This window comes from Artibeus jamaicensis, unplaced genomic scaffold (assembly GCF_021234435.1).
Source record: "Artibeus jamaicensis isolate MK-2021 breed Jamaican fruit bat unplaced genomic scaffold, CSHL_Jam_final contig_3175, whole genome shotgun sequence".
Lineage (NCBI taxonomy): Eukaryota > Metazoa > Chordata > Mammalia > Chiroptera > Phyllostomidae > Artibeus > Artibeus jamaicensis.
The window spans coordinates 129,641-156,080 of NW_026521739.1; the positions used below are offsets into that span (position 1 = coordinate 129,641).

Sequence of the window (26,440 nt, forward strand, 5' to 3'; positions counted from 1 at the left end):
AGAGTCGTCTCCAGGGTATACCAGGGTAAGGTAAAAACAGCAAGGTGAAAAAAATGTACAGTATGCTAATGCTTATTTTAGATGAGGAACAGATGGAGACATGAATGGATGGATGGATGGATAGATGGATGGATGGATGGATGGATGAAGGGAGGGGATGAAGGGAGGGGATGAAGGGAGGGAATGAATGGATGGAAAAATATTAAGTAAAATTTTTTTAAATGATGACCTACAGAGGTAAGTAGGGAGGAAAGAGATCAGGACAGAAATTAAATTTCTCTGAATATCCTTTGTTTCACAGATCTGACTTTGGAACCATGAAACTATTTAACATAGTTATAAAACAATATAACATCTTGAAAGATCAATCCTTATATATCAAAAGCAAATGAAACAAATAAATTTAACTATATATTGAGTTAGTAGTAAATTTACCCAAAGAAGAATTATTTCAATGGACATTAAAACATGGTAATTTATCAATTCACTTAACAAAGGACATATCCTTAAGGAAAAGAAATCCTACGTTTCTAGTAATCATATTGTTAGTTCTAAGAGCATTCTACTGATACTAGGAGATAAAAAAATAAGGAATTATGTTGACATCATTAGGAACCACAGTTTTCAGCCTGTTCAAAGGGATATATAGGTAAGACTGAATACTATAATTGTGAATTTAAGTTAAGACTATCAATACAAACTCAGATTTCTTTATAAAGGGAAAATTATTTTCTAGCTGTGTCTACTACAAATTACCTCTGGTTCCCAGACTGTAATTTTTAAATACCATTTCCTACTAAAAGAAACTAGAGCTCCTTAGAGAAGTGGAAGATTACAAGTATGGGACAGAAAATATATGAATATCTTGTCATAACACAAAGTAAAAAAACAATCAATGACTACTCATGGAGTCATATGAAAAGGACTCAAGAATTAATTGGAGGAGGTTCTTCCTTTCAAAAAACAGAAAAAATTGAACACTGATAAAAATAAAAACAGCAAAGAATTTAAACACTTCAAATATATATAAATTCATGTGTTTATAAAATATTTTTTAAAAACTCATCAGTCACCTTTAGAAGATGCTAGATTTTCAAATCATTTAAAAGATAATTCTACACAAGTGAAAAGATTCACTGTCTACAATTCACTGCCTAGAATTTATCCTGCCTACACTTGTAAAAAATGTACTTCAGAGTTATCAAATAATTATTATGTAGAAATATAGCTTTAAGGAAATATTCCAGTTAGCAAATGAATAATGAAGTACAGAATTAGAATATCATGATTTGGAACTCTAAATGAGATGATAAATCGAGGCAATGATCATTAAATATCTCTTAACAGCACAAAAAAGACAGACAACCAGATATATGCTTCTTGACTGAACTACACACCACTACCTATTAGATGCTATTGACAAAAAGTAAAACTTAAATCTGATCAAGCCTTTAAATGTAACTACCAGTTTATAGAAAACATGGGCAAAAGAAAAACATGATAAACACAGGGATGTGGTAATATCCAGACTGTGAGAAGGCTTTACAAGACAATTTCTTCAATAAATATTTTGAGAGGGAGAATACATAAGAATGGAGAAGTATATATCAAGACACTTGAAATATATCAACCAACTGCAATGTATACATATCATTTGGATCCTGATTTCAACAAACACTATAAAAAGGAATTTTGAGACAAACAGAAAAATCTGGAAACTCACTAGCTATGTGAAAATATAAATATTAGAGTCATGTTTTTAAAAATATTTTTCTTTCAAGACACACAATGAAATATTCATAAATAAAATGAAACAATGTTTTGAATTTGTTTCCAATCCAGGAGTAGAGGGGCACAAGGAAAACAAAGTTGGCCATTAGTTTGTTAACTCCCAGGTGATATACAATATATCCAGCTTCATACAACTCCCTATATAATTTCTTCTATTTCTGAGTATTTTGAGTTTTCAATAAGTTTTTTTTAAGTAGTAACATGGTAGGACATAAATCTACCCATAATTTTACCATTGCTTGTTTCTCAATTTTTGTGAAAATCAGATTCCTTTTTAAGGCACACTAGAGGTTATACTCAGGTATGTGTTACCTTCAGGTATGAATGAATAGTCTCCTACAAATTCCAGCATAGAACCATGGTAAGAAGTCAATAGGAAGCCGATATTTGGGCATCAAAATAATAAAACTCTGGAATTTCAGCATAATAACTTAAATGACAGGTTCTGTTTGATCTCAATATTGTCTTAAATAACTGAGAACCTTTATTCTCATGCATTCTTTAACTACTTTTAAAGTCTAATAAATATAATTAAAAAGAACAGATATGAAGTTCAATACTAACATCAAGTAACATTTCATAATCACAGATATGTAGTATACACACAAAGATATGTCTAAAAAAATCTTCAAACAAAACTTCCAGGATTAAAATGTTCTACAAGACTCACCTATTCATCTTTGCTCTGTTTTTATATTCTTGACTACTTTGACAACAGATATAATAATAATGACCCACACATTATTAATCTTATCAAAAATATTTAATAAAGCTTTTAAAAGCTCATTTTTAAAGTATATATCCTAATAATCACATACAGTAACTCAGGGTGGTAAAAGAAATCTACTGAAACAATAAATAACTAAAATAACACTTTCTGAAAAAGTACTTACTGCTTTATAGGCCAAAAAAATTGGAATGCCAATATTTCCTACTTTGACATGTCTCAATGTACATTAATTCAGATCTTCTACTAAACTGTTCACTACAATGACCTTTGTGCTGCTTTTATCAGAGAAACATATATCAATAAACTCTACGATATTAGTTTTGTCAAATAGCAGAAAGTCTCGTTTTCGGCTTTACCCTCGAGCATACAATTTGAATGCTTTCCTACTACAGTGTTTTAAAGATCTAAATTATAAATTATATCACGATCAATGACTTTTTTATGTACCTTTGATAGTTCCAATAGTAAAAATCCCTTACATGGAATCCGAAGATGACCTCAGATCAAAGAAAACACAATAAACTGGGACATACAATTAACTGAATGTCTTCCACCTTTTCTTTAAAAAAAAAAAGGTTTGTGACTAGGAAAAAAGCTAGTTCCATTCATTTTTATTCTAAAATCAATTACCATGGTAGGTCCTGGCTCATCAAACTTGTAGTTTAATTGCCCGCAATTTTACCTCTATCACACTATAAAACTAGCACTAATATTCCAAGTGCTCTATTTGAGGTCCTATAAATCCTCAAAGATATTTAAAGGCATACATAACTCTTGGATTAGATGAGACCTAGGCTGAGTCCTGACTCTACTGTTTTATAACTTGAACCATGACTTGGAGCAAGTTATGTAAGCCTTTCTATACCTCAGTATCCTTATCTATTAAATTGGGGTAAGATTATTGATCACACAGAGGTATTTTTGGGGGGAAGGCAGGGGAGTGGAAGGCAGAATAAAATAATACATGAAATATATACTTAGCACAGTACCTGGTACAAAGTACCAAAGAATTTTTTAAATGTTCTTAGGTTTTATAGTGGTAGTAGTAATAGAGTAATTGTGGTATTAAGTAGCAAGAAAAAAAGTTAACAATGGTGAAAACAGAATTTCTACATAGAACTTTACTATAAGAAAGAGCAAATAACAACACCGCATCCCCAAATTTCAAGGTAACTTAAGTTTTTCTATGTCAAAACCTGCACGATATCAAAGTTCAAATACATTCCCAAGCTTATAATGACTTTTCTGTATTACATCTGCTTAACAAACAATTCAATATCATTAAGCACAGCAACACTTTTAGTTAAAAGTAGTATAGATCATAAATTATATATTTTGTTATACCGATTACCAGAATTTTTAAAATTCTTCAAATATATTTTATTGGTTATGCTATTACAGTTGTCCCATTCCCCCCCTTCATTCCCTTCCACCCTGCACACCGTCTCCCATCTACATTCCCCTCCTTTAGTTCATGTCCATGTGTCTTAACTTCGTTAGCTTCTACATTTCCTATACTATTCTTGCCCTCCCCCTATTTTCTACCTACTGTCTATGCTACTTATTCTCTGTACCTTTTCCCCCTCTCTCCTCCTCCCACTCCCCTGTTGCTATCCCTCCATGTGATCTCCATTTCTGTGGTTCTGTTCCTGTTCTACTTGTTTGCTTAGTTTGTTTTTGTTTTACATGTAGTCCTCAATAATTGTGAGTTTGCTGTCATTTTACTATACATTTTTTCATCTTCTTTTTCTTAGATAAGTCCCTTTAACATTTCATATAATAAGGGCTTGGTGATGATGAACTCCTTGAATTTGATCTTATCTGAAAAGCACTTTATCTGTCCTTTCATTCTAAATGAAAGCTTTTCAGGATAGAGCAATCTTGGATGTAGGTCCTTGTATTTCATGACTTGGAATACTTCTTTCCAGCCCCTTCTGGCCTGGAAGGTCTCTTTTGAGAAATCAGCTGACAACGGTGATGGAAAGTCCTTTGTAGGTAATTTTTACTGCTAATAGCAAACTTTTATTCCAGAAGTAGTGGTTAAAAATATTTATGTCCTAATAATTCAAAGTGCCCAGTTTTCAACAATTGAGGAAGTAAAATCATTTAATTTTTTTAATTACAAAAATCAACAAAGGCACAAAAGATCCATTTTAATAATTATGAATTACTCAATGAGCCAAAATTTCTCACTGTGTAAATTACTGTCCACATTCAGAAGAGGCGATTAAACTGGGATTTTTATACTGATTAACAGATACACTGTACCCCTAACACATTAGTAGAGCCCTCTTTGAATAGACAGAAAGGCATTTTAGTTGAAATTTTTGTTTTAAAAAGAATAAATTTATGTAAGAAGATGCTACCACTTTAATTCCAAATCCTGAAAAAGTAGAGTACCCAATGGTAATCTAAAACCAGGCTTCTCAATTCTAGTGCATTTTAGAGTCTCCTAAAAAGCTTTAAAAAAAAAAAGGCAGTTGTGAAGGCCTTACCTTCTAGAAAGTCTAACTTAATTGATTTGGATGGGGTGTGGGATACTTTTTATTGTATAAAGCTCCTCTGTTTTAATATGTGGCTAGTATTAAGAACTACAGTCATACATAAACTATAAATGGTCAACTAGGGACAGTGATTATAAAAAGTAAAAGAAACCCTCGCTGGCGTAGCTCAGTGGGTTGAGTGCAGGCCTGCAAACCAAAGGATAGTGGTTCAATTCCCAGTCAGGGCACAATTCCTGGGTTGCAGGCCAGTTCCCAACAGGGGATACACGAGAGGCAACCATACATTGATATTTCTCTCCCTCTCTCCTTCCCTTCCCCTCTAAAGATAAATAAATAAAATCTTTAAAAAAAAGTGAAAGAAAGGAAATAAGAATACGACAATGATACCAAGAGTCAACATACATTAGGTAATACTCTGGATCATTCAAATTCCATAAATACATAGGTAAGATGTGTATGACATCTTGCCCAAGACATGTAGGGCCCATTAGAAAAATTCTTTTTAAAAAATTACAAATAACCAAATATGGAAGAATGTTAATAAATTTCATTAGCATATAAGCAAAATGTCCTGGAGTCACAAAGTCACAAAAATGTATACAGAAAATATCAAGGTCAAAAATATAGAAAGAATGAGAAAAATACATAACTTTTTTACTACCACTGACTAGAAAATATATGATATTTTCAGAAAAATTGTATGCAAATAAAACATTCAAATTCTTTTTAAACAGAGATTTGCAACTGTAGTAATTTGACTATTGGAAAATTTTGATGTCAAAGTTCCCTTTAAAAGTGTTAGGGAAAAAAACACAGCTGAAAGCAAACCTGGACTAAGATCTATCAAATGGAAAGACTATTAACAAATTAATCCAACAGAATCTTTGGTTCTACTGAAAGCTTCCTTCTTTTGGCCCCCGCCCCCGCTGGGTAGCTCCATTTGTTAAAGAATCATCCTAATACACCAAGGTTGCCAATTCAATCTCCACTCAGGGCATATACTAGAATCAACCAATGAATGCATAAGTTAGTAGAACAACAAATTGATGTCTGTGTGTGTGTGTGTGTGTGTGTCCCTCTTTCTAATAAACAAAAATTTAAAAAACATTTATTTTAAATAAAACCCTATGCTTTTCTAAGATATGCCCCACATAATGACTGAAATTTGTTCTCTAGTATGAAAAAACAGGAGGAAAGTGTGTGAAATTCAAGTACAATATCTCTTCTAGTGGGAAAGAATAATCATGTTAATAAACTAAGAACATACCTTACACCACTAATGCATATTGTGAACAAGAAACCTAAAGTACATGTTATCCTAAGTGATCAAATATAGAATCTAAACTATTCTTAAGCTTCCAAATAAAGTTAAATGGCCCTAAAATATCTGTGAACCTATAAAAGAAAGTTTAAAATGTTGATATTTAACAGCTTTATAGCAAAAGGAATGAATGATCAAGTCAAGAAACTAAATCATCAGATAGGATTTAAATAAACAGTATTTAAACAGAACAAAACTGTGTTGCAATATGTCAGCCTTAAACTACTTCAACTAGAAGACAGTATTCTTTACTAGAAAAACATTTTCTTTTAAAATACTTCTATGTTTGAAAATTATGTGCATATAATGATGTTTATCAGAGGTTTGAAACTCACCACAGTTCTGATACCACACTTTTATACAGTGATAACCATACTAAAGCTGACATTTGATAGCTTTACAGAAATGTTTTATATGAAGAATAAACAGTCTTTACACATGTGTAGGTTCTAATAAAAATAACACTAAAAAGATATGTGAGCAAAATGTAACTTGATATCAGAGTACTTAATATTTGACCATCAGAGCACTTGAAAGTTCTTTAAAAATTATTTACGGTAGGTCCCCAAATAACATTCACTCAACATCTTTTTGTTATAATGCTAAGGGGAAAAAAAAAAAAGATTCCCAGCAGGGGCCAATGTCTGAGTAATTTTTGCAGGTCCTCTCCAAGTCTGTGTGTGTGTTTTCTCTGGGTACTCCAATTTCCTTCCACATCCCAAAGATGTGCATATGAAGTGACATGGCATATCTAAACGGTCCCAGCCTGAGTGAGTGTGGGAGTGGGTGTTAATATGACTCGGGTGCAAGAATGTCTTGTTCAGAGTTGGTTCCCACCTTGTACCCTGAGCTGCTGGGAGAGGCTCCAGCCACCTGAAATGCCCTGAACTGGAATAAGCAGGCTGGAAAATAATTATCTTACTTGTTTGTATTAATCTTCTTAAATGTATTCATAGCTCACATTTATTTCAATGTTTACTATTAGAAGTGTTTTGGGGTCTAAGTTTGGTGATGTTTCTGTGACCAGAAATATGCCATAGGAATTAACTCTAGTTCATATCAATCAGCTTGTGGTAAAACTGGTTTCGTTATATATACATCATCTTGCTCAAAGTCAGTTTCCAAGAACTCATCAATGACATTAAGTGAGGACTTACAGTACATCTCTTTGTGAAGAACATTTTTTTCATTTGAGTTAAGGCACAAACAAAAAGAAGGTTGTAAATACAGGTATACTCTTCTTTGACTCAAAATAAATAGATTACAAAATTTTCATTCTGTCTTCTAATAAGACATACTGGATTAAAATATCAACACAGTTTTTAAATATTTTAGCTTTGGATAACTATACTTTTTATCAATATTATTGGGCATAAATTTGAGATAAGGCAAATAAAATTTTAAAAAATGCATACCTTTAGGGTAAAAATTAGAACAATTTTAGAATTTGTGTTTAGCAGGCAAGCATTTGATCTTTGATTTTATTCTCAGTACTGTTCTAGTCAGAGGCTAAAGCACTTTACTTGGTAGAGCTGGATCCCTAATATCCATTAACATTCAGGATATTATATAGTAGTGATACTTGAAAAACACAGCTTCTATCATTATAGAAGTCCATTTTACTAAAGTAGTCACAAAAGTTAATATTATTTATTTTAAAAATATACTTTATATATAGTCACAAGAGAAATATTTAAACCATCAGAGGTAAAAAGGAAACTAAAAATCATTTAATCATCCTGGGTTCCATGCTGGAAAATCCAAAGTAGGTTTCAAAGTACTATGAACCAACCAAAATTGCTTGTAAAATTTTATGTACAGGGTTATTTTTATGAAAAGAAGGTCTAGGCACAGCTTTCAATAGATTCTCAAAGGTTTGTGGTTCAAACTTTTTGTATAAACATCCAAGCCTGATTAGTTTCCTTCACTAACATCAGAGCTCCATAGCAACCTGTATCCTCAACATCTTACCATACATACATTGTATCATAACTACTCAGTAATTAGTCTCCTCTCCTGCCAAATAAATTGTAGAAACAATGAGAGCAGAGAACATCTCTGCTTTGTTCACGGCTATATTTCCAGTATTGTCTTGTGTCTGACAAGTAACAGGTGATCAAAAACTATTTTTTCAATGAATGAATCAATTATTTCTATAATTAAAGTTGGGATAAGTTTTTTAAAATGCTTCCTAAATAAATATTCCAATTTCATATCCATATGTAACAATCACCAATAATTTATAATTCAATTAAAGTAAGCTTATTTTGAAGCAAAGTTTTCCAGAACATACTAAGTATTTTTTAAGTTACAGAATATATATCTTCTAGAAAACTTCTTTACAGTTACTCAGCAGTGTAAGATTTGGATGGGTTTCCCAGCAAATAGAAATGTTTTTACAAGGATACTGTAAGCCTACTAATTGAATGAAATTTAATGGCTTGCAACTGGTTTATCTATAAATTAAACATTTTGTCATGACCTCACATAAAATAACTAAAACCCTAAACTTAAAGGTATTTTCAAAGTAAGAACTTAGGGGAAACTGAGTCTTTTCCATCATCATGTGGAATTTTTTTTGTAATGTGATAAACAGACTGAAAATCAGAAATAAAATTTAATAACTATGAAACTTAAAACCTATTCAAGAGCTTTTAGAATGAACTTAATTTTACCCCAGCTGGTGTAGCTCGGTGGGTTGAGCGTGGGCCTGCGAACTACACCATCGCGGTTCGATTCCCAGTCAGGTCACATGCCTAGGTTGCAGGCCAGTTCCCAACAGGGGACGCATGAGAGACAATCATACATTGATATTTCTCTCCCTCTCTCCTTCCCTTCCCCTCTAAAGATAAATGAATTTTTAAAAATGTTTAAAAAGATAAATAAAATGAACTTAATTTTAGATATACTGGTACTCCTTCCTCTATCTTGATCTACTGTCTTGACAAAAAACCATTTCAACATTTTCAAAGTTGTGATTTCATTGATTTCATCTACTAAAAAATTTAATTGTGCTTCTCCATCCAAATGTCCCTGTAAACATTGTTCCTTGTGGGTTTTGTTCAACTAAGACTAAAATATCAGAATGATAACATTACTAAACAGATCAATCTGGAAGAAAAAGAACCATGTAATTTTAAATATACTGTATTTTTCAGACTATAAGATGCACGGTCCTCCCCCTCCCCCAAATTTGGGAGAAATAATGGTAGTTAATGCTGCTGTTGAGTTCTGTTTACACTTATATTGGTGAAATATTGTTATTTATGTTATTAAATATTTTACCACATTTTTTGCTTCAAACATTTTTTCCCTATTTTCCTCCTCTAAAACCTAGGTGTGTCTTATGGTCAGAAAAATACAGTAGTCACATTTCTTCAGCTAACATTACACACTAAACTTAAAAAAAAAATTCTATCATTATTTCTAATGGTTTACTTAATTGACATACCGGAAGCTGTGAATGCCCTGAAGTTCCTGCTGTAGAACCTCTTGTGTTGTTGCTATTAAGTCCAATGCTCCAACAAATTCAGAAGTAGATAACAAAACCTGTACTGTAGGTTGAGTCTGATGTACAGTGGCCATTAACTTCAGTTTATTGTATACTTTAACACAATTATTTCTGGTAAGTGCCAGTCTTAAAATATGTAGTGATCCTTCACACATTACTTTATCAATCTGTGCAATTTTATCTCGAAGCATTTTTACAGCCTGGGAAGTTTTCTTGAGGTAGTCCTGCAATTCGTGTTGAGAGGTCATTGCATGAAAAAATGCTTCTGAACGTAGAGAAATCTGGTGAGCAATGTTTACTTCCACAATATCCAGATAATGGCTCAGCTTAAGAGGGAAGGAAAAAAATCATGGAGTATTATAAGTATACCTTCCTTGACTATCCAAATACTTTCTGAAAATGATACAAGATTTCTACATGTGTTTTAAATCCCATTATCTTAACTGTGTGATTATGGGATCCCTGATATTGGACATAACAAAAGGGAAGGGAGGTGAAAGGTATAGCCCAAAGATTAATAAATATTAGACAACAGAGTAGAAGGTGATTTACCTTCTTCTGCTGCCCCTGAGATTACTGCCCTCCAAACACCAACCACTTTCTAGAAAGTAAGAGTACCCCATAGTCACCTCAGATTTTAATCTAGACACAAATTCTAAAATCTGAGAGAGAATGATTTCTTTGCCCCCAGAGACCACTGCCGTCACCAACACCACACATAACTGATCTGAATAAAAGATGATTATAGTTACTATTCATTAACCTCTTCCTATGGACCAGGCACTGATATTTTATATACATCATTTTCTAATTTGAACAATCTTGGAATATAGGTAATTATTATTCTCATTTTACAGATGAGGAAACTGAGGCTCAAAGACATTAAGTCACTTGAATAAAGTCTTATGTAAGTGGCAAAACTAAAATGTGAACCCAGGTATGTCTGACTCAAAAGCTGAACTTGTTTCTACTGTACCATGCTGCCTCAAAATATTAAAGAATCCACAAGACAGATTGGTGGCCCAGTCACAAACTATAAAAAGTACTAAAATTAATTTGGATTTTTTTAAGGCTGCTTATTTTACATTTTAAAATAAAATGTAAAAATAAGATAAATTTATTTTAAGAATTTATTTAAATTCTTTTTATTTAAAAGAATTTAAAATTCTTTTATTAATTTGTAAAACCCAGTTAATTTCCAAAGAATTTTGCTCTGAAAAGGTTGACAAATGCCTTAAACAATTAGTTCATATATATTTTTATAACACTACCAAGATTAATTCTTAGAGTAACATATATTAAAACTTTTTTTCATTTCAAATATGGACTTCTAACACTTGAGTTTTCTTTTCTTCCTTTCTAACTGCATATGCCTTTCCATATCTTTTCCCATATTGGTAGGTTTTACAACCAATAGCTCAAATTTAGGCATTATTTCTGAACATCTCAGGAGAATTCACAGTGTTAAAGAGTTAATGGACTTTCAACATTTAGGACTCGTAAGACTGGAAGAGATGATTTGGTCACCTAGCCTGTTTCCTTAAAATCATGATGGGCATATCTTCAGTAAGGCTCTGTCGGTAATCTATTATAATATAAAATAGATCAGAAATAAGAAATGTTCCCACAGTTTAAATCTCTTGGCATTTATACCCTTCTGCTGTTGTTCTTTTCATCTTCAATACAGCTGTTCATTTATTTACTTGAAAAGCAATATGAGGACAAAAGTACTAAGGTACATCATAAGCTAAAATGGACTCAATTTTCTGAACAGTAAATTGGGAATGGGGATCTCCTTTAGGACCGTGCTATTCAGAATGCAGTTTACATGCTGCTGCCAGTCTACGAATTGTTTAACAGGTCCATGATAAAATATGGAACTTTGCTGGAAAGTAAATCAACTACATCGCTAAGCCCAGTGCCCTGTTTTTTGTAAAAAGACTTTCTTAAAAGAAAGCAATGTTATGATTTACATTCTAGTGCAAACTCCTTATCTCATCACAGGCCAGCACTCGGGTAGCACTACAAGGGCATACAAATTTCTCTGATCCTGGATGTAACACCTCCTTTCTATAAAGCTAGCAAGATAAAACGGCTGATATCAATCATAAAAAGAGTTTGAAATGGCTCTCTTAGAATCTGTCTTCCATTACTTTTCTAATAACAGAGCAAAATGAGGAGCCAGAATGTAAATATAACAAACCTGATTCTGCAACTTACCAAAAAAAACCTGTATTATTTTAGCCATTTTAAACATTTAGCAAAACTGTTTCATTTGAATTTTAAAGATTTCAGCAATTTATCAATATTCCATTGATCTATTCTTTTCAAAGGCATATTTTCATAAATCATTTCTTATTAATATTCTATAAAGGAAATAATTTTTAAAGTATTCCTAAAAGCATCCATACAGATCAATTAGATTTTCTTTGGCTTTTGTTGTTTTTTTCTTTTGAGGTATTATTCTACCAGGATACATATTTGGAATAAGAAAGTGTGGTCTGGGGGTAAGCCTATGTCCATAAATCCATCTTTTTAATCAGATTTATTAATTTGTTCTCACTCAAGGAAAATCTTTTTAAGTAAAAATGTTGCCAAAGGAAAAAATTAAATTATTTTCATTTTTAAATCACTTTTATTTTTCAATTACAGTTGACATACATTATTCTGTTAGTTTCAAGTGTACACCACAGTGATTAGACATTATATAACTTACTAAGTGATCATCCTGATATTTGTAAGAAAAGGAATATTCATGATACTCATATTCTTTTCCTACATTTCTTCTCCTATCCTCTCCAAACTAGTCCTTTCTTCAGTTACTGAGGAGGACTGGACCTAATTTATTGAACTGTCTTCCTGAGACAAGCTTTCATATTGCCAAGAGATGTCAGTAGACTACAACAAAATGCTTTTTCAGTTTTAGAGAAGCTCTAAACTGAGTGTGGGAGGGGGGTAGGGGGAACCAGAGATCAAAGGTCTTTATTTTCTGTTGAAATTTTAAAAGATTCTTGATATGTGAGTTAAGATATTCTGAAAAGTTCTACATATCAAATGACATTCAAGATGTTGATTTCTAAAACATAGAACACTGAGAAATTTTAAAACTGCTGACTAATAACAATGTAAACGACTTGGCTTTGCAAAGCTAAAAATACAACAGAATAATTGTTAATCTGCTTTAAAATGGGGATAAAGAGTGCCTTAGGATAAACTGATTTTCTGTGTTTTAAATCATAAAGAATACAAAATTGGCCAATAGATTGTTTGGGATAAAGGTAAAACAATTATAATTACATGTAATTAGATAACTCTAATATATATTTTCAACTGAAACTCTACCAACTGTTTCAGATGAATCAGTATTCAAATAATAAGCTTTTCCTTTTTACCAGCAGAACATGTATTCCATTGAAACAAAACACTATTACGATATCAATAAGACTTGAAGGCTTGTAACTATCAATAAAAACAAAATGAAATTTAAAAAGTAGTGCTTACCAAATAACTAAATCTGAATCCACACCAACCAGCACCACTTGACTACAAAAATTTTTCTACATGGAAAAAGTAAAAAAGAAAATACCTTTTCTTGTAGCAACTTTGAGGAAGCTGCATCACGATTTCCTTTTCCACCAGCAGTATTAAAATGAGACCATGGTAAAACTGAATTAAAAGTTAAGGAATCGTCCAAGGCAAAATCTGGTTTCATAAAAATCTATTAAAAAATGAATTTCCCTGCATTAGAAAAACATTTCATTTACATCCATTATCCCTTCTTACATCATAAGACCATTAAACAATAATTAATTTGGATCTCAATATAAATAGCAAAAGCAAGTGATAAAAAAGTTGAGTCATTTACATAAAAATCTTTAGAAAAATGTAGAAGCAAAGTCTCATAAAGCTATACATGCTTGTGAAAAATGTTTTTTTTGCCTTTACCAATGGGGATGATCATTCTATTACAACTTGATCAAATGTGCTAAGGCAGTCCCACTGGGCATATACCAAAGGGAGATATTATACTCTTAAAATTTCCATATTATTTCCCACAAATAGTGTTTTTTTAATGCCAGATGTCAGTTTCTTATATACTTATGTTCTCCTGCTCAAAATTCTTTCAAAATTGTTTTTTTAGGTTAAATATACACTAAATTTTAAAACCACACAAATTCAATGTTATGAAAAGCCTACTTTTTGTCTCATATATATCACATCCAACTGGGTACTAAGTCCTACTCATTACACTGCCCAAATATTGCTTGAATTCCCTCTCTTGTTTACCTACACAGCATTTTATCAACACTTAATGATGTCTTTCCCCAATCTATCCCCTGCATTGCTGTCAGACAGCCCTTTAGTATAACTGAATTAATTTCTCTGTTTAAATCTCTAGATGGATTCCCATGACCCACAGACCAAACTCATTCATTCAAAAGGCATTGAGAACCCTTCATTTTTTGGAACTACTCATTTCTTTTTATCTTGCGATTCCCACTCTTTACAAGTTAAATTTGAGCAGTACTCAATTATCTTCCATATCCTCTTAAGTATCTTTATACATGTTTCTGGCCTAGAATGCCTTTGCTATCTTCCAATTCAACTCAATCAAAGGGGCAAACATGTCTCTGTGTTTGACACAAAGATTAATCACCTCATCTCTGAACACAAGTATACCGTGTACACTTATCTATCTCATACTTAACAAAAATTATTTATTTAATATGTATATCTCCCCCTGGAATATGTTCCTGTAAGATTGGACTTATAGCTTATTATTCTTTGTATTCCCATAAGTACCTTAGGTACTTGCTCCAGATCTGTCCTGGATTTATCTATGAAAAAAAGAAAAAAGGAAAATATGATTTTTAAAACTTACTTTCATTTTACTTCCATAAAATATACTTTGACAAGATTTAATACTGTACTACATCACAACCAAATAGCCACTTAAGTTTCTTTGTTCAACATGAATCTATCAAGCACCTCCTATATCCCTAGTAGTATGCAAAACACTGTAAGGCCTATGTTCAAGTAATTTTAATCAATTGTATAGTAGCAATAAAACAACAAAGTACATTTTAAGTGAGAATGATTAGCCTACAATAAGTTAGACTACAGTGATTAGCTACACAGAAAGCCTGATGCTATCTAATTCGTTGGTGAGATTAAGTTTGGCATGCTATATAGTTTTTAAAAATGAATTAAATTCTAAAATAGAAGTACTGTTTTGTTTGTACAAAACATCCATCATCCCTTCCAGAATTTCTTTTGATCAAAGATTTAAAAAAATATTTTAACTATATTTGCTTATACATTTTAGTCTGTAACATGTACAAACTTATCTGTAATTGAACCTACTTTATCTTCGTCTCACCATTAAGATCTCAAACAAAGTACCCTCCTTCCCAAAAGTAATCCATCCCCTCCAGCCTCTTCTGTGAGCTTGCCTAATCAATTACCCTGCCTCTCCATATCTTCAACCTCCTCCTCCTTCTGAGATCATTTTCCTCTCTGCACATAAACATGTTCCATTCTCTCCTATTAAAAAAAAGAATGAGAAAGAAAGGAATGAAGGGAGGCAGGGAGGGAAGAAAAAGAGGGAAAGAAGGAAGGATGGATCTAGGGCCCAGACTAGACTGAGGCAAGGGAGGACTCAGGTGTAAAATTAAAGGAAACACTCACTCCCGGGGTTATGCGAATGCCTCTCTTGCCTCATCTATTCTGGGTCATGCAAAAGTCTTCTTCCACTCTGTTCCCTCTGTAGTCAATACCCTCTGTCTCAGATTTTCAAGTCACATCCACACTGGTAGTCTCCATTTCTTTCTTTTGAACTCACACCTCAATACATAGTATTGAGGTTTCTGTAACCACCACTCCAGTCTAAATTCCCTCCCCTACGAGCTCCTGAGTTGCCAAATCCACAAAGACTTCTCAGTGTACAAACTGAAGTATTCTGACATTGTAGAATAATCATTCTCACTTTTTTATTGTTATTCATATACATTTGTCTCCATCTCCCACCCCCACCACTCCCCTCCACCCCAGCCATCCCTATTCTCACTTCTTTGAAATTCTCGCTAACTTTCATTTCAATAGTGGAACTCTTTGTTAATTCTCTTATCTCTCTTACTACTTCTTTATAGTCTCCTTCACAAGTACCTCATTTTCTATCTGCCCCTTAAATGTGGCAGCTCCTCAGCATTCTATTATCAGTTGTTTTCCTCTCACTATTCACATCCTTCCTGTATGATCCCATCCATGCCCTTGGATTCAACTACCATGATATTATCTCACATATTGTCTATGATAATGTCTACTATACCTGCATCTCCAGCCCAGATCTCTTTCCTGAGCTCCAGGTTGCATACCAGATATCTTCTCTGCAAAAGTATTGTACAATTAAACCAGTCTTCATCTCCTCCAAAATTCTTCCTCTTATACTGCCTTTCTCACTAAATTGTACCAGCTGCCTAAGCAAGAAACCTGGGAGTCATCCTTGAATCAACTTGTTCTATCACCAGCTAAGTGACCACCAAAACCTGTGCCTAGATCTCTCAAAGGCCCAGCTTCCTCTCCATCTTTATTATTATAACTGATATTTGGGGCCACATGATTTCTCACTTGTATTAATGCAACAGCCTCCAACTGTCTCCTTGCCTTTAGTTTCATCATCATTCAAAAATGTATTATCCTCAACTGTTTCCATGGTGAAAATGTATAACCATAAATCTGATTATGTCTGGTTAAAAGATTTTGAAGCTCTATACTGCTTTAAGAAAAGAAATATCCCTTACTTAGCATGGCATACAAGGCTCTTGATCTGACTCCCGCCTATTTCTTCAGCTTCTTTTCTTGCTCCCATTAGAGCCAATATACTGAACTCTTGCAGTCCCTTGAGCATGCTAATTTATCTCTTGAGTCTATAGCTTTGTACAAACTGTTCCCTTTTCCTGTAATGCCTTTTCCCACATAAATCTTTCTCAATAGCTAGTTTAAAACACAGGCAATCATCATCAACTCAGAAATTTTCTAAGGCTAAGTTAAGAGCTCTATACAATTTTACCACACTGAACTTACCGCTTGATATACAATGGGGTGATTTTCAGGTTATTTTTTCTTAACCTTACTAAGAAGATCATCAACTTCTTGAGGACTATTCCTTATTTATGTATTTTTAAGCAATGAGCACAGTACCAAGTATTCAGATATTAAATAAGCATTTATTGAAGACAACACTACCATCAGACCAAAGATTTTTCTCTAAAAGCTTTTAGAAAAGATTGTAATTGTAAGGTATAAAAGTTTCACTAGACATAAAAATCATAGGTAGGACAAGCAACAAGTTCCAAAAATAAAAATTTTGTTCATTAATATTTGCTATGCTACAAACAGCACACATTTATATATTATCTACAAATATCTACATATTCATACCATGAGTATGTAAGAGAGTCCTGTCAAAGGTATCTTTAGGAGGACAAATGTTCTTGCATCTCTCGTGAATCTTCTCTCTCTGATGAAAGGACAATTAAATAATGTGATCAGTGCTATGTTGCAATATGTATTGTATACAAATCACTGTATTGTATCAAAGTATCAACATGTTTCACAACAGAATCAGACATACCAAATTACTTCTATGATTTTTAAATATGAAATCACTAGACTTTTGAACTTATATAAATAAGTATGCTTAATAAACTAAATATCACTGAGATGTATGAACACCTATTTACTTACACTAGTAAAATCTCCATAAAATTGGAATGAAGTGGGAAAGCAAATGAAAAAAATCCTTACTTACAAAAGTCAAGTAAAAAAATAATTTTTTAAAAGAAAAAATTTTGAAAACCAATATAGCTAAGATAGATAGTTATTAGTTGACATTTTGAGTCTATATATATATATATATATATATATATATATATTCCACTCTGATTTCAGATGAAATAAACACTAACAACATTGTCATCTTTTCAGAGATATCATAAATAAGACACATGGGAAAGTACAATGTGTTAATGAAAAACACTGGGTTAGTAGTATTCAGAGTTCTAATAGTTTGGTCAGAAACTATACAGAACTGTCTTTCAAAGTGGCTATACCAGTTTGCATCCCTAATCACAACGAAGGAGAATTCCTATCAGTCTACATCCTTGCCAGCATTTGGTGTTGTCAGTGTTCTGGATTTTTGCCACTCTAAATATTTTTGTAACTGATTTTAGAGAAAGAGGAAATTAAAGAGAGAGAAACATCAATTTTTTGTTCCATTTATTTTTTTAATCCTCACCTGAGGATATGTTTACTGATTTTTAGAGAGAGAATAAGGGGGGGGGAGAGAATTATCAATGTGAGAAAGAAACATTGACCAGTTGCCTCCTATACATGCTCTGATTAGGGATCAAACCTGGAACCTAGGTATGTGCCCTGACAAGGAATCAAACCTGCAACCTTTGGTGTATGGGATGATGTCCCAATCAACTGAGCCCACAGCCAGGGCTGTTGTTCCACTTATTTATGTATTCATTGGTTGATTCTTATAGGTACCCTGACCTAGGACTGCACCCGCAATGTTTGCTTATAGGGACAATGCTCTAACCAGCTGAGTTATTCAGCCAGGACATATTTTTGCTGTTCTAATATGTGTAGTGGCATCTCATGTTTTAATTTGAAATTCCCTGATGACATATGATGATGAGCATTTTTTGGTACATTATTTACCATTACTGGTGAGACATTTGTTCAGATCTTTTCCCAGTGTGTATGTATGTTAAAATTATATAACATAAAATTTACCATTTAAAACCATTAATGATCTTGACTATCTTTTCATGTACTTACTGGTCATTTGTATATCTCCTCTAAAGAAATATCTATTCCAGTCCCAAGGTAGGAATGCTTGATTATTCATTTTAGATCTTTCTTCTTCCCTAATAAATGCATTCAATGCTGTTAAAATTTCCTTCTAAGCTCTGCTTTCACTTCAACCCACACATTTTGATGTTTCTATCAACATTTCCTTAAGTTCACTGATTCTTTCCTCTATACTCCAAGTCTATTAAGAAATCCATCAAAGGCATTATTCATTTGTTAAGTGTTTTAATTTGCAGTATTTTCTTTCGATTCTTTCTTAGAGTTTTCATCTTTCTGCTTATATTACCCATTTATTCTTACATGTTGTCCACATTTTCCATTAGATCCCTCAGCATATTAACCAAAGTTGTTTTAAATTCCCAACATTGCTGCCATATCTGTATTTTATCCTGGTACTTGCTGTCTCTTTAAACCATGTGTGTATATTGTCTTTATTATATATTGTAATTTTTTTCTTGAAAACCACATATGATGTACTGGATTAAAAGACCTGAGGTAAATAGGCCTTTACTGCATGGTCTTATGTTTATCTGGTTAGGAAGTATGCTGTTTTTACTGGTTGCCATAGCTACAGGTGTCAGAGGCTAAAATTTCCTATGGTATCCTTGTTTTGTCTTCCTTGCTATCTTCAGAGACTTCTTAAATAAAGTCTGACACATGCAAGCCTTTCCATTGTATTCTACTATTATTACACAGGTTCCCTGTTTATGTGATGGTAAGGTATGGGAAAAGGGGAAGCATTCAATAGTCTTTTGATTACATCTCAGTGTTTTAGTAAGTCTGTGCCCCTGGACTGTGACCTTCAAATACCTTCTCAGTTGTTGATTTTAAGTTTGTTCAGATTTTTTCTTTTTGTGAGGACTGAAGTAAAAACTTCCAACTTCCTTATATGCTGAACTGGATATTTTTAGCTTTTTAAGAAACTGCCAAACTGCTTTCCAAAAGAGTTCTACCATTTTAAATTACCACCAATAGTATATAAGAGTTCCAGTTACTACACCAGGGCTGGCAATAGAGTGAGACAAGCAAGGAGCCATGGATGCAGTATTTAAGGAGTCACCTATTTTCAGATTCGGGTGCCTCTTCACATTTTACACCTTAGGCACCTCACTTGCCTCATCCTAATACTGGCACTGTCCTCCACATGTTCACCAATATGTGAAAAATATGTGCAGACTTGGTATTTTTTCTTAAATGTTTAGTAGAATTCAATGGAGAAGCCATCTGGACTTGAGTTACCTTTGTGGAAAGGTATTTAACTACACATCAATTTCTTCAATAAAGGTAAGATTATTTGAGTTATCCATTTCTTCTTGATAGAGCTCTGATATTTTTGTCATTCAAGGAATTTGTCAGTTCATCTAAGTTGTTAAATTTACTGGCATAAAGTTGTTTGTATTTAAATATCAGCCTTTTAATCTCTGTAGAATCTGTAGTGATGTCACCACTCTCATTCTTGTTATTGGTGATTTGTGTCTTCTTTCTTTTGTTCCTAATCTGTATTGCTAGAGGTCTGTAAATTTTATTGATCTTCTCATAAATAACCCAACTTTGGGTTTCAGTGACTTTCTGTATTATTGCTCTACTTTCTCTTTCATTAATTTTTGACTTTGGTGTTTATTTCTTTTTTCTGTTTATTTTCATTTAAATTTGTTCCTCTTTTCATATTAGGAATATATCATTCTGAAAAATCACTATAGTAAGAGAAATATATTTACATAAATCTAAGCAAAGAATTAGATACAATCCAGTATAGAATGTATATGAACAAAAAAGAATACAATATGTTCCTCAAAGACTATTGGTGAAAATCCATTATAAATCAAACTAAAAGTATTTTTATTATTTCTGACCTGACTATAACTAACTTCAAGATTAGATATTACCTGAGAGATTTCCTGTTGATATACTGTAAAATGTTCCTTGCTGATCTGTGGGAGGTAGAATGAAGGTATGACTTCAGTGTCCACAAAGTCCAATCCCCATGTTTTTGTGAAGAAGTCAGATTCTCTTTTTGCTAATCTAGGATCATTTAATGCTGCTGGGAGATTTACTTTGGAATGATATATAGTCCATCTATGTTGATCTGTAACTAGAGATGGGGCAACACATATACTATTTGAATCACCTGCAAAAAGTAAACAAGAGAACTCTGTAAAGTAAGTTCTGTGTTTGAAAGTATGTCCTAGAAAAATAAAAATGCTTAAATTCTACATTATACAAAGCAATAACTCTCTTCTATAGCAAATGTTTTAATAAAAATTAATCTGATTAAATAAACTTGAACTTTCAGCATCAATTGCCAAAGGAGGAAAAAACATGTACAACATGAAAGATATGCAAAATTTGAGGCTTGTAGTTACAGGGTGGGTTAGGTGGTAAAGATCGCCTTCTATTAATTCCTTTCCTTACTGTACAATTTATCTTCTTTCAACGTCAAAACTCTTCTACTTTCTACTGAATATCCTCTATCCTTTAATATTCCAGTGTTTTCCCCCATAGGACTGGTCCCAAAATTATTTATTTGGCTTACTATCAGATAACATAAATGCTACTGTGACATTAACCATAGAGGAAAGGAAAATATACAGTTGATTCTTGTAATTACAGTAGTTCTCTTCTAGAAAATCACTGAACACTTAGTTAGCAAATACTGAACTGAACCACTGCTCCTAGTGGAAATACAGGGTTAGATTCCTGCATGTCTCTGGTCACAATATTTTCATTAATTTATTAATACAGAATCATACATGGCTATTTAAAGAATCCTTATGTAATATATATTGTTAATTCATCAACATTGAACTCATAGCTAACACAACTATAACTCAAACCCGAGTGAAACTTACATAACATGCATATTTTCTTTTTAAGATTTTTATTTATTTATTTTTAGAGAGGGGAAGGAAGGGAGAAAGAGAGAGAGAGAGAAACAACGTGAGGTTGCCTCTCACACACCCCCTACTGGGAACCTAGCCTACAACACAGGCATGTGCCCTGACTGAGAATCAAACCTGCGATCCTTTGGTTTGTGGGCCGGTGCTCAATCCACTGAGCCACACCAGCCAGAGCATAACAGGCATATTTTCTTCATAAGGCACATTAAAGCCTTCCTGTGCTTACTAACACTAGAAAGCACTTCAGCACTACATCTGGGTACATTTTAAAAAGCAAAATCACCAACAAAAAGTATAAAAATGTAAAAAAACATGGTACTAAATAGACCACAAAGAGGACACTTGTTTATAGCATGACAGCTGAAACAAGAAGGCAGAGTATTGCCTTGTTCAACATCAAGTGGGAATGTGTACATCAGGTGATTTACATTTTTAACTCCTCTGTGCATGTCTGCAAATGACCACAAATGTGCCAAAATATTGATTTGGGGGTTATAAATAAGTTTTAAGGGGTAGGCAAATTTGCAAATATGAAAATTCCAAATAATGAGAGCTGACTATAATGCTTCTTTTAATTTTAAAGATTTCATTTTATTTTAGAGAGAGGGGGAGAGGAGAGAAAGAGAGACGTCAATGTGTGGTTATCTCTCTTGCACTCCCTACTGGGGACCTGGCCTGCAACCCAGGATGTGCCCTGACTGGGAACTGAACCAGTGACCCTTTGGTTCCCAGACTGGCATTCAATCCACTGAGCCATACCAGCCAGGGCTGACTGTATTGTGTTTAACTAAAGAGCTTTCGATCTGTACCTATATTTTCAAAACATTTTTTAAGTTTATGTATGTAACTTATTTTATAAAAATGCATGAAAAGAACTACATTCCAATTTCCTAATGTACTTACTTCCAAATTATTTACATCTCTTCAATTTTAACACCTAAAATTTACTATTTTAAGATAAGTAGATGAAATCTGTCTACTCATTTAAAGATAATACAAATCCTCAAAAAATAAAAGCATTACCTGTGGGTTCCTTGGGACACACATCTGGCAGTGACTGCACAGGTCGAATGTGTTTAGTTGGATCTACCTCTTTTTTAAAGAAAACATCACTGCTGCTTCCTTGAGGCACTGGTGAAGAACTGTGGCTTGAAGCCATTGCATAAAACCACCACTCAACTGAAAATGAGTAAGAAACAAATAATATTCAAGATGCTTAATATGAATAAAAATTCATCTGCAGGGTGGGGCAAAAGTAGGTTTACAGTTGTTTGTTATGGAAAAAGATATGCAGGTTATAGTTGGTTCTCTAAGCAATAAGGAACCATAAGTGTACAGTAGCTTTGTTAACTGTTTTACGGATTCAAGACTGTAAACCTACTTTTGCCCCACCCGGTATAAGCATTATGCATGTCACAAACTTCCTTTCAAAAACAAACACATTATGCAAAATCCCCAAGTACACAATTTGAATATTCACTATTGAGAGTCACTCTGTATTTATTTAGTTTGCTAAGAAAGTTATTTGTCCTTGTTTAAAAAGTATTCTCCCCAAAGTGACCTATCCTTAATCTTCTATCCAAAGTGCCAATAGAAAGTAAAGCTGTAACCAATATCTACTAAAAAGGAAAACATTCCATTCATTCAACAAGTATACAGTGATTATGCATTATGGCAAAATGGGTAAGTGCATGGTTTTTTGAAATGTGACTCCTTGGGTTCATATCCCAGCTTCACGTACCAGCAGTATAACTGTGAGGAAATTTACTTAGCTTTTGTGTGCTTTACATCATCTGAAAAAATGGAGATGAAAAGAGATCCTACCTCATAAATGTGTTGTAACAAAGGAACAGACATATGGAAAGCATTTAAAACAATGCCTGCCTCAAAGTCTGTGTTCATAAATATTATACTTATTACTACTACATGCCTACCACTATATCAAATGATTATAACAGTATAGTTCTTCAATCTGCCTGAAATTAAGTCATCAAAACACTAATAAGTAAAATACCAGTTAGCCTATGTCTACATTTTTTAGTATGTCCTGAAAGAATTTGTGGGCAACATAATATAGATTATAGTGTTGGGTAAAACTTTACAAATGAAGCAGTACATAAACTGGATACTGAAAAACATTTAGTACTTTATTATTAAAGAGCAGATAATCTTTTATTGCTGAGTATATCTATCAAATAGCAGGCACTCAATAGTTTTAGTGAAGGAATAAATTAGTGGATATAAACAAAAGCTTATAGCTGAAAGGAAATTTAAAGATCACCTAGCCCCCACATGGCAAAATAAAAAAAAACCCACATCACCTAGCTTAAGTTTCCCCCATAATAGAGGCAAGTATAGGAAGGCCTGGAAAGACTAAGTGGTTTACAAAGACATATATGATTTAACAAGTATACTAAAAAAAACCCCAAACCTAACTTAGGAAGTCTGGTAAATAGAAAAATAAGAAGAAATAAAGAACAACGACATAAGGCTAGAACCAGTGACAAAAACTTCATCCATTCTAATTTCCCTCTAGTACAATGGAAAGCTAAAAATTACATTTCCCAGACTTCCTTGCATGTCTGTCCCACTCATTCTAATGCAAAGGAGACATTTCAATCATGCCACTTACTGAGACCATAAGAAACAAGCTACTAAGAATATAAACAAAGATAAATAACTTCTTCAAGGTACCTAAACAGAAAGCAAACAACCGCATGAATAAAGGTTAAGGGATATGGAATCATAAGACTGTGTAAACTGACCTGGCTAGTGTGGAACGTTTACACTGGGAAGTGACAAATAAAGGGCACATACATCCACAGTAAAGCTAGACTATAGTTAGTTCTCTAAGCAGTAAGGAACCATAAGCATTTTTTTTTGTCCTGTGGGCTTCTTTGGCAATTTGGTGAATTGTATGGTACAAAGGAATACTTTGGTAAAAATATCTTGGAAAATTAATCAGGGCTTTGGTTTGAAAGGCATCATTGGCTTGCTGCATTTATATCCATACACATTAAGCATATGGTTATTTCTGTATAAAAGCATTTGCATATTTAAGAGAGAAGAAACATCTAAAGGGCAGAAAACACTGTATGCCACAGAATACTATACATTCAGCATTTGGTGAAGACAATTCTAAATTATGCATTAAACATGTTTAACTTTTTTGTTAATTTCATCAAATAAAATGGCTAAAATGAACACATTTTGACACTTTAAGTGATAAGCTACAAATACAGGGTCCTGCAGAAGTAAGGCTTGCTTGAGCATGGTTGGTAGGGTATGTGAATGTCTTGCACGAGATGGATGGCAATTTGAGTATTTCACCTAAAACATCATATGGTGTGCTTGACTGTGACATTGTTATGTTACAGAATTACATGCTTATGATTTTGTAATAAAAATATTTTGTAATGAAAAAGAGGAGTTATTTGTGTCAGACCCTGTAAATAAGAAATGTTTTTATACTGAATTCTCATTGCTTGATATCTGGTAAATTAAATACCGATCCCAACAATAGTACATTACAATTTCAATTTATTCTTTTTACCACCATGTTGTTTTTACAGCAAAAGAAATCCTAAGTGCCATATTAGAAAGTTAGAAATACTTAGGGAGATGGGAACTTGTAGAAAAACAATTTTAGACTTCTAAAAGTTATTTCTGTATCTGGTAGGGAGAGGAGGGAGATAGGAGGAACACTTTATGTACTTATTAAAGATTCTGAATTAGAAAACATGCAATTTCCTATTTTTTTCTTAAATGTCTCTTAATTCTTCTTATAAAAAAGACAACTCCAGCCCTGGCTGGTGTAGCTCAGTGGATTGAGCGCGGGCCTGCGAACCAGACAATCGCAGTTCGATTCCCAGTCAGGGCACATGCCTGGGTTGCAGGCTACTTCCCTGCAGGCCAGTTCCCAGCAGGGGATGCACGAAAGGCAACCATACATTGATGCTTCTCTCCCTCTCTCCTTCCCTTCCCCTCTAAAGATAAATAAATAAAATATTTTAAAAAAAAAAGACAACTCCAGCCATAAAAGGATCACGTAAAATTAAGGGGTTGCCTACATAGGTGAGCCTTAATTTCCCATCACTCGACTCTCTATTCCCTTCACCATCCTGTATTTATTAAGATCTTCCCACGGTAAGAGCCAAACTTGTATTAATGACAACATAACAAGTATGCTATAGATACTTGGTAAGTGCAATCACTAGTAAAGAAAAAATGGGTTTATTCATAAGACATGGATGTATAAACAAATACAACAAATTCACATGGCCTCTAAACCAAGTTCGGGAAAATAAATCATCTTTCAATGAAAGGCTAAGGAACAGAAATGAGGGATCTTAGTAAAAAGTTTCAGTGTAAATAAAGAACAGGCCCTGACTGGTGTGGCTCAGTGGACTAGGCTTTGTCTTACAAACCAAAGAATAGTTTGTCTACCTAGGCAAAAAAATTAGGAAAAATAAAAACAAAAAACACAAAATAGAGGAAGAAAGTTCTAAGCATTAAATGCAAGTGATAACCTGATTTCTAATACTTCCATTTATAACCACCATCTAGAAAAGAATTTGGCATCTTATCAATAGTCACCTACAACGAAATCTATAAATAGCTCTACCCTTCACATGGTAATCTCATTACAATTACATCAATGCCATACTCAAATACTATCTTATCTGTAAGCCTTTAGTTTCTCACACTCCTGAGTTTCCATCATGAGTGTGAGAAACTCATGAGTATGAGTTTGCACCAATCATAAAGAAATTCTAGTTTTCATATAAGCCTTCCCTATTAGACTGT

General features: G+C 33.3%; 1 protein-coding gene across 6 annotated transcripts in view; it reads right to left on the minus strand.

Annotated features, from left to right (window-relative positions):
* Window positions 1–26,440, minus strand: part of VPS54 (VPS54 subunit of GARP complex) — a 121,218-nt gene that overhangs the window by 54,020 nt on the left and 40,758 nt on the right. For 3 of the 6 annotated variants that reach the window (XR_005079703.2, XM_053663408.1, XM_037126303.2), the window contains exons 2-7: window positions 22,658–22,813; window positions 20,624–20,865; window positions 17,298–17,376; window positions 14,661–14,695; window positions 13,444–13,575; window positions 9,798–10,183 (exon numbers count right to left, since the gene is read on the minus strand). Coding sequence is in view for 5 of the 6 variants with exons in the window: in XM_053663408.1 (XP_053519383.1) it covers window positions 9,798–10,183; window positions 13,444–13,575; window positions 14,661–14,695; window positions 17,298–17,376; window positions 20,624–20,865; window positions 22,658–22,793 (1,010 nt within the window). In the remaining variant the exon portion in view is untranslated. Of the gene's footprint in view, window positions 1–9,797; window positions 10,184–13,443; window positions 13,576–14,660; window positions 14,696–17,297; window positions 17,377–20,623; window positions 20,866–22,657; window positions 22,814–26,440 lie in introns of those variants that run through there. The other 3 variants (XM_037126304.2, XM_037126305.2, XM_037126306.2) reach the window with 3 other exon arrangements.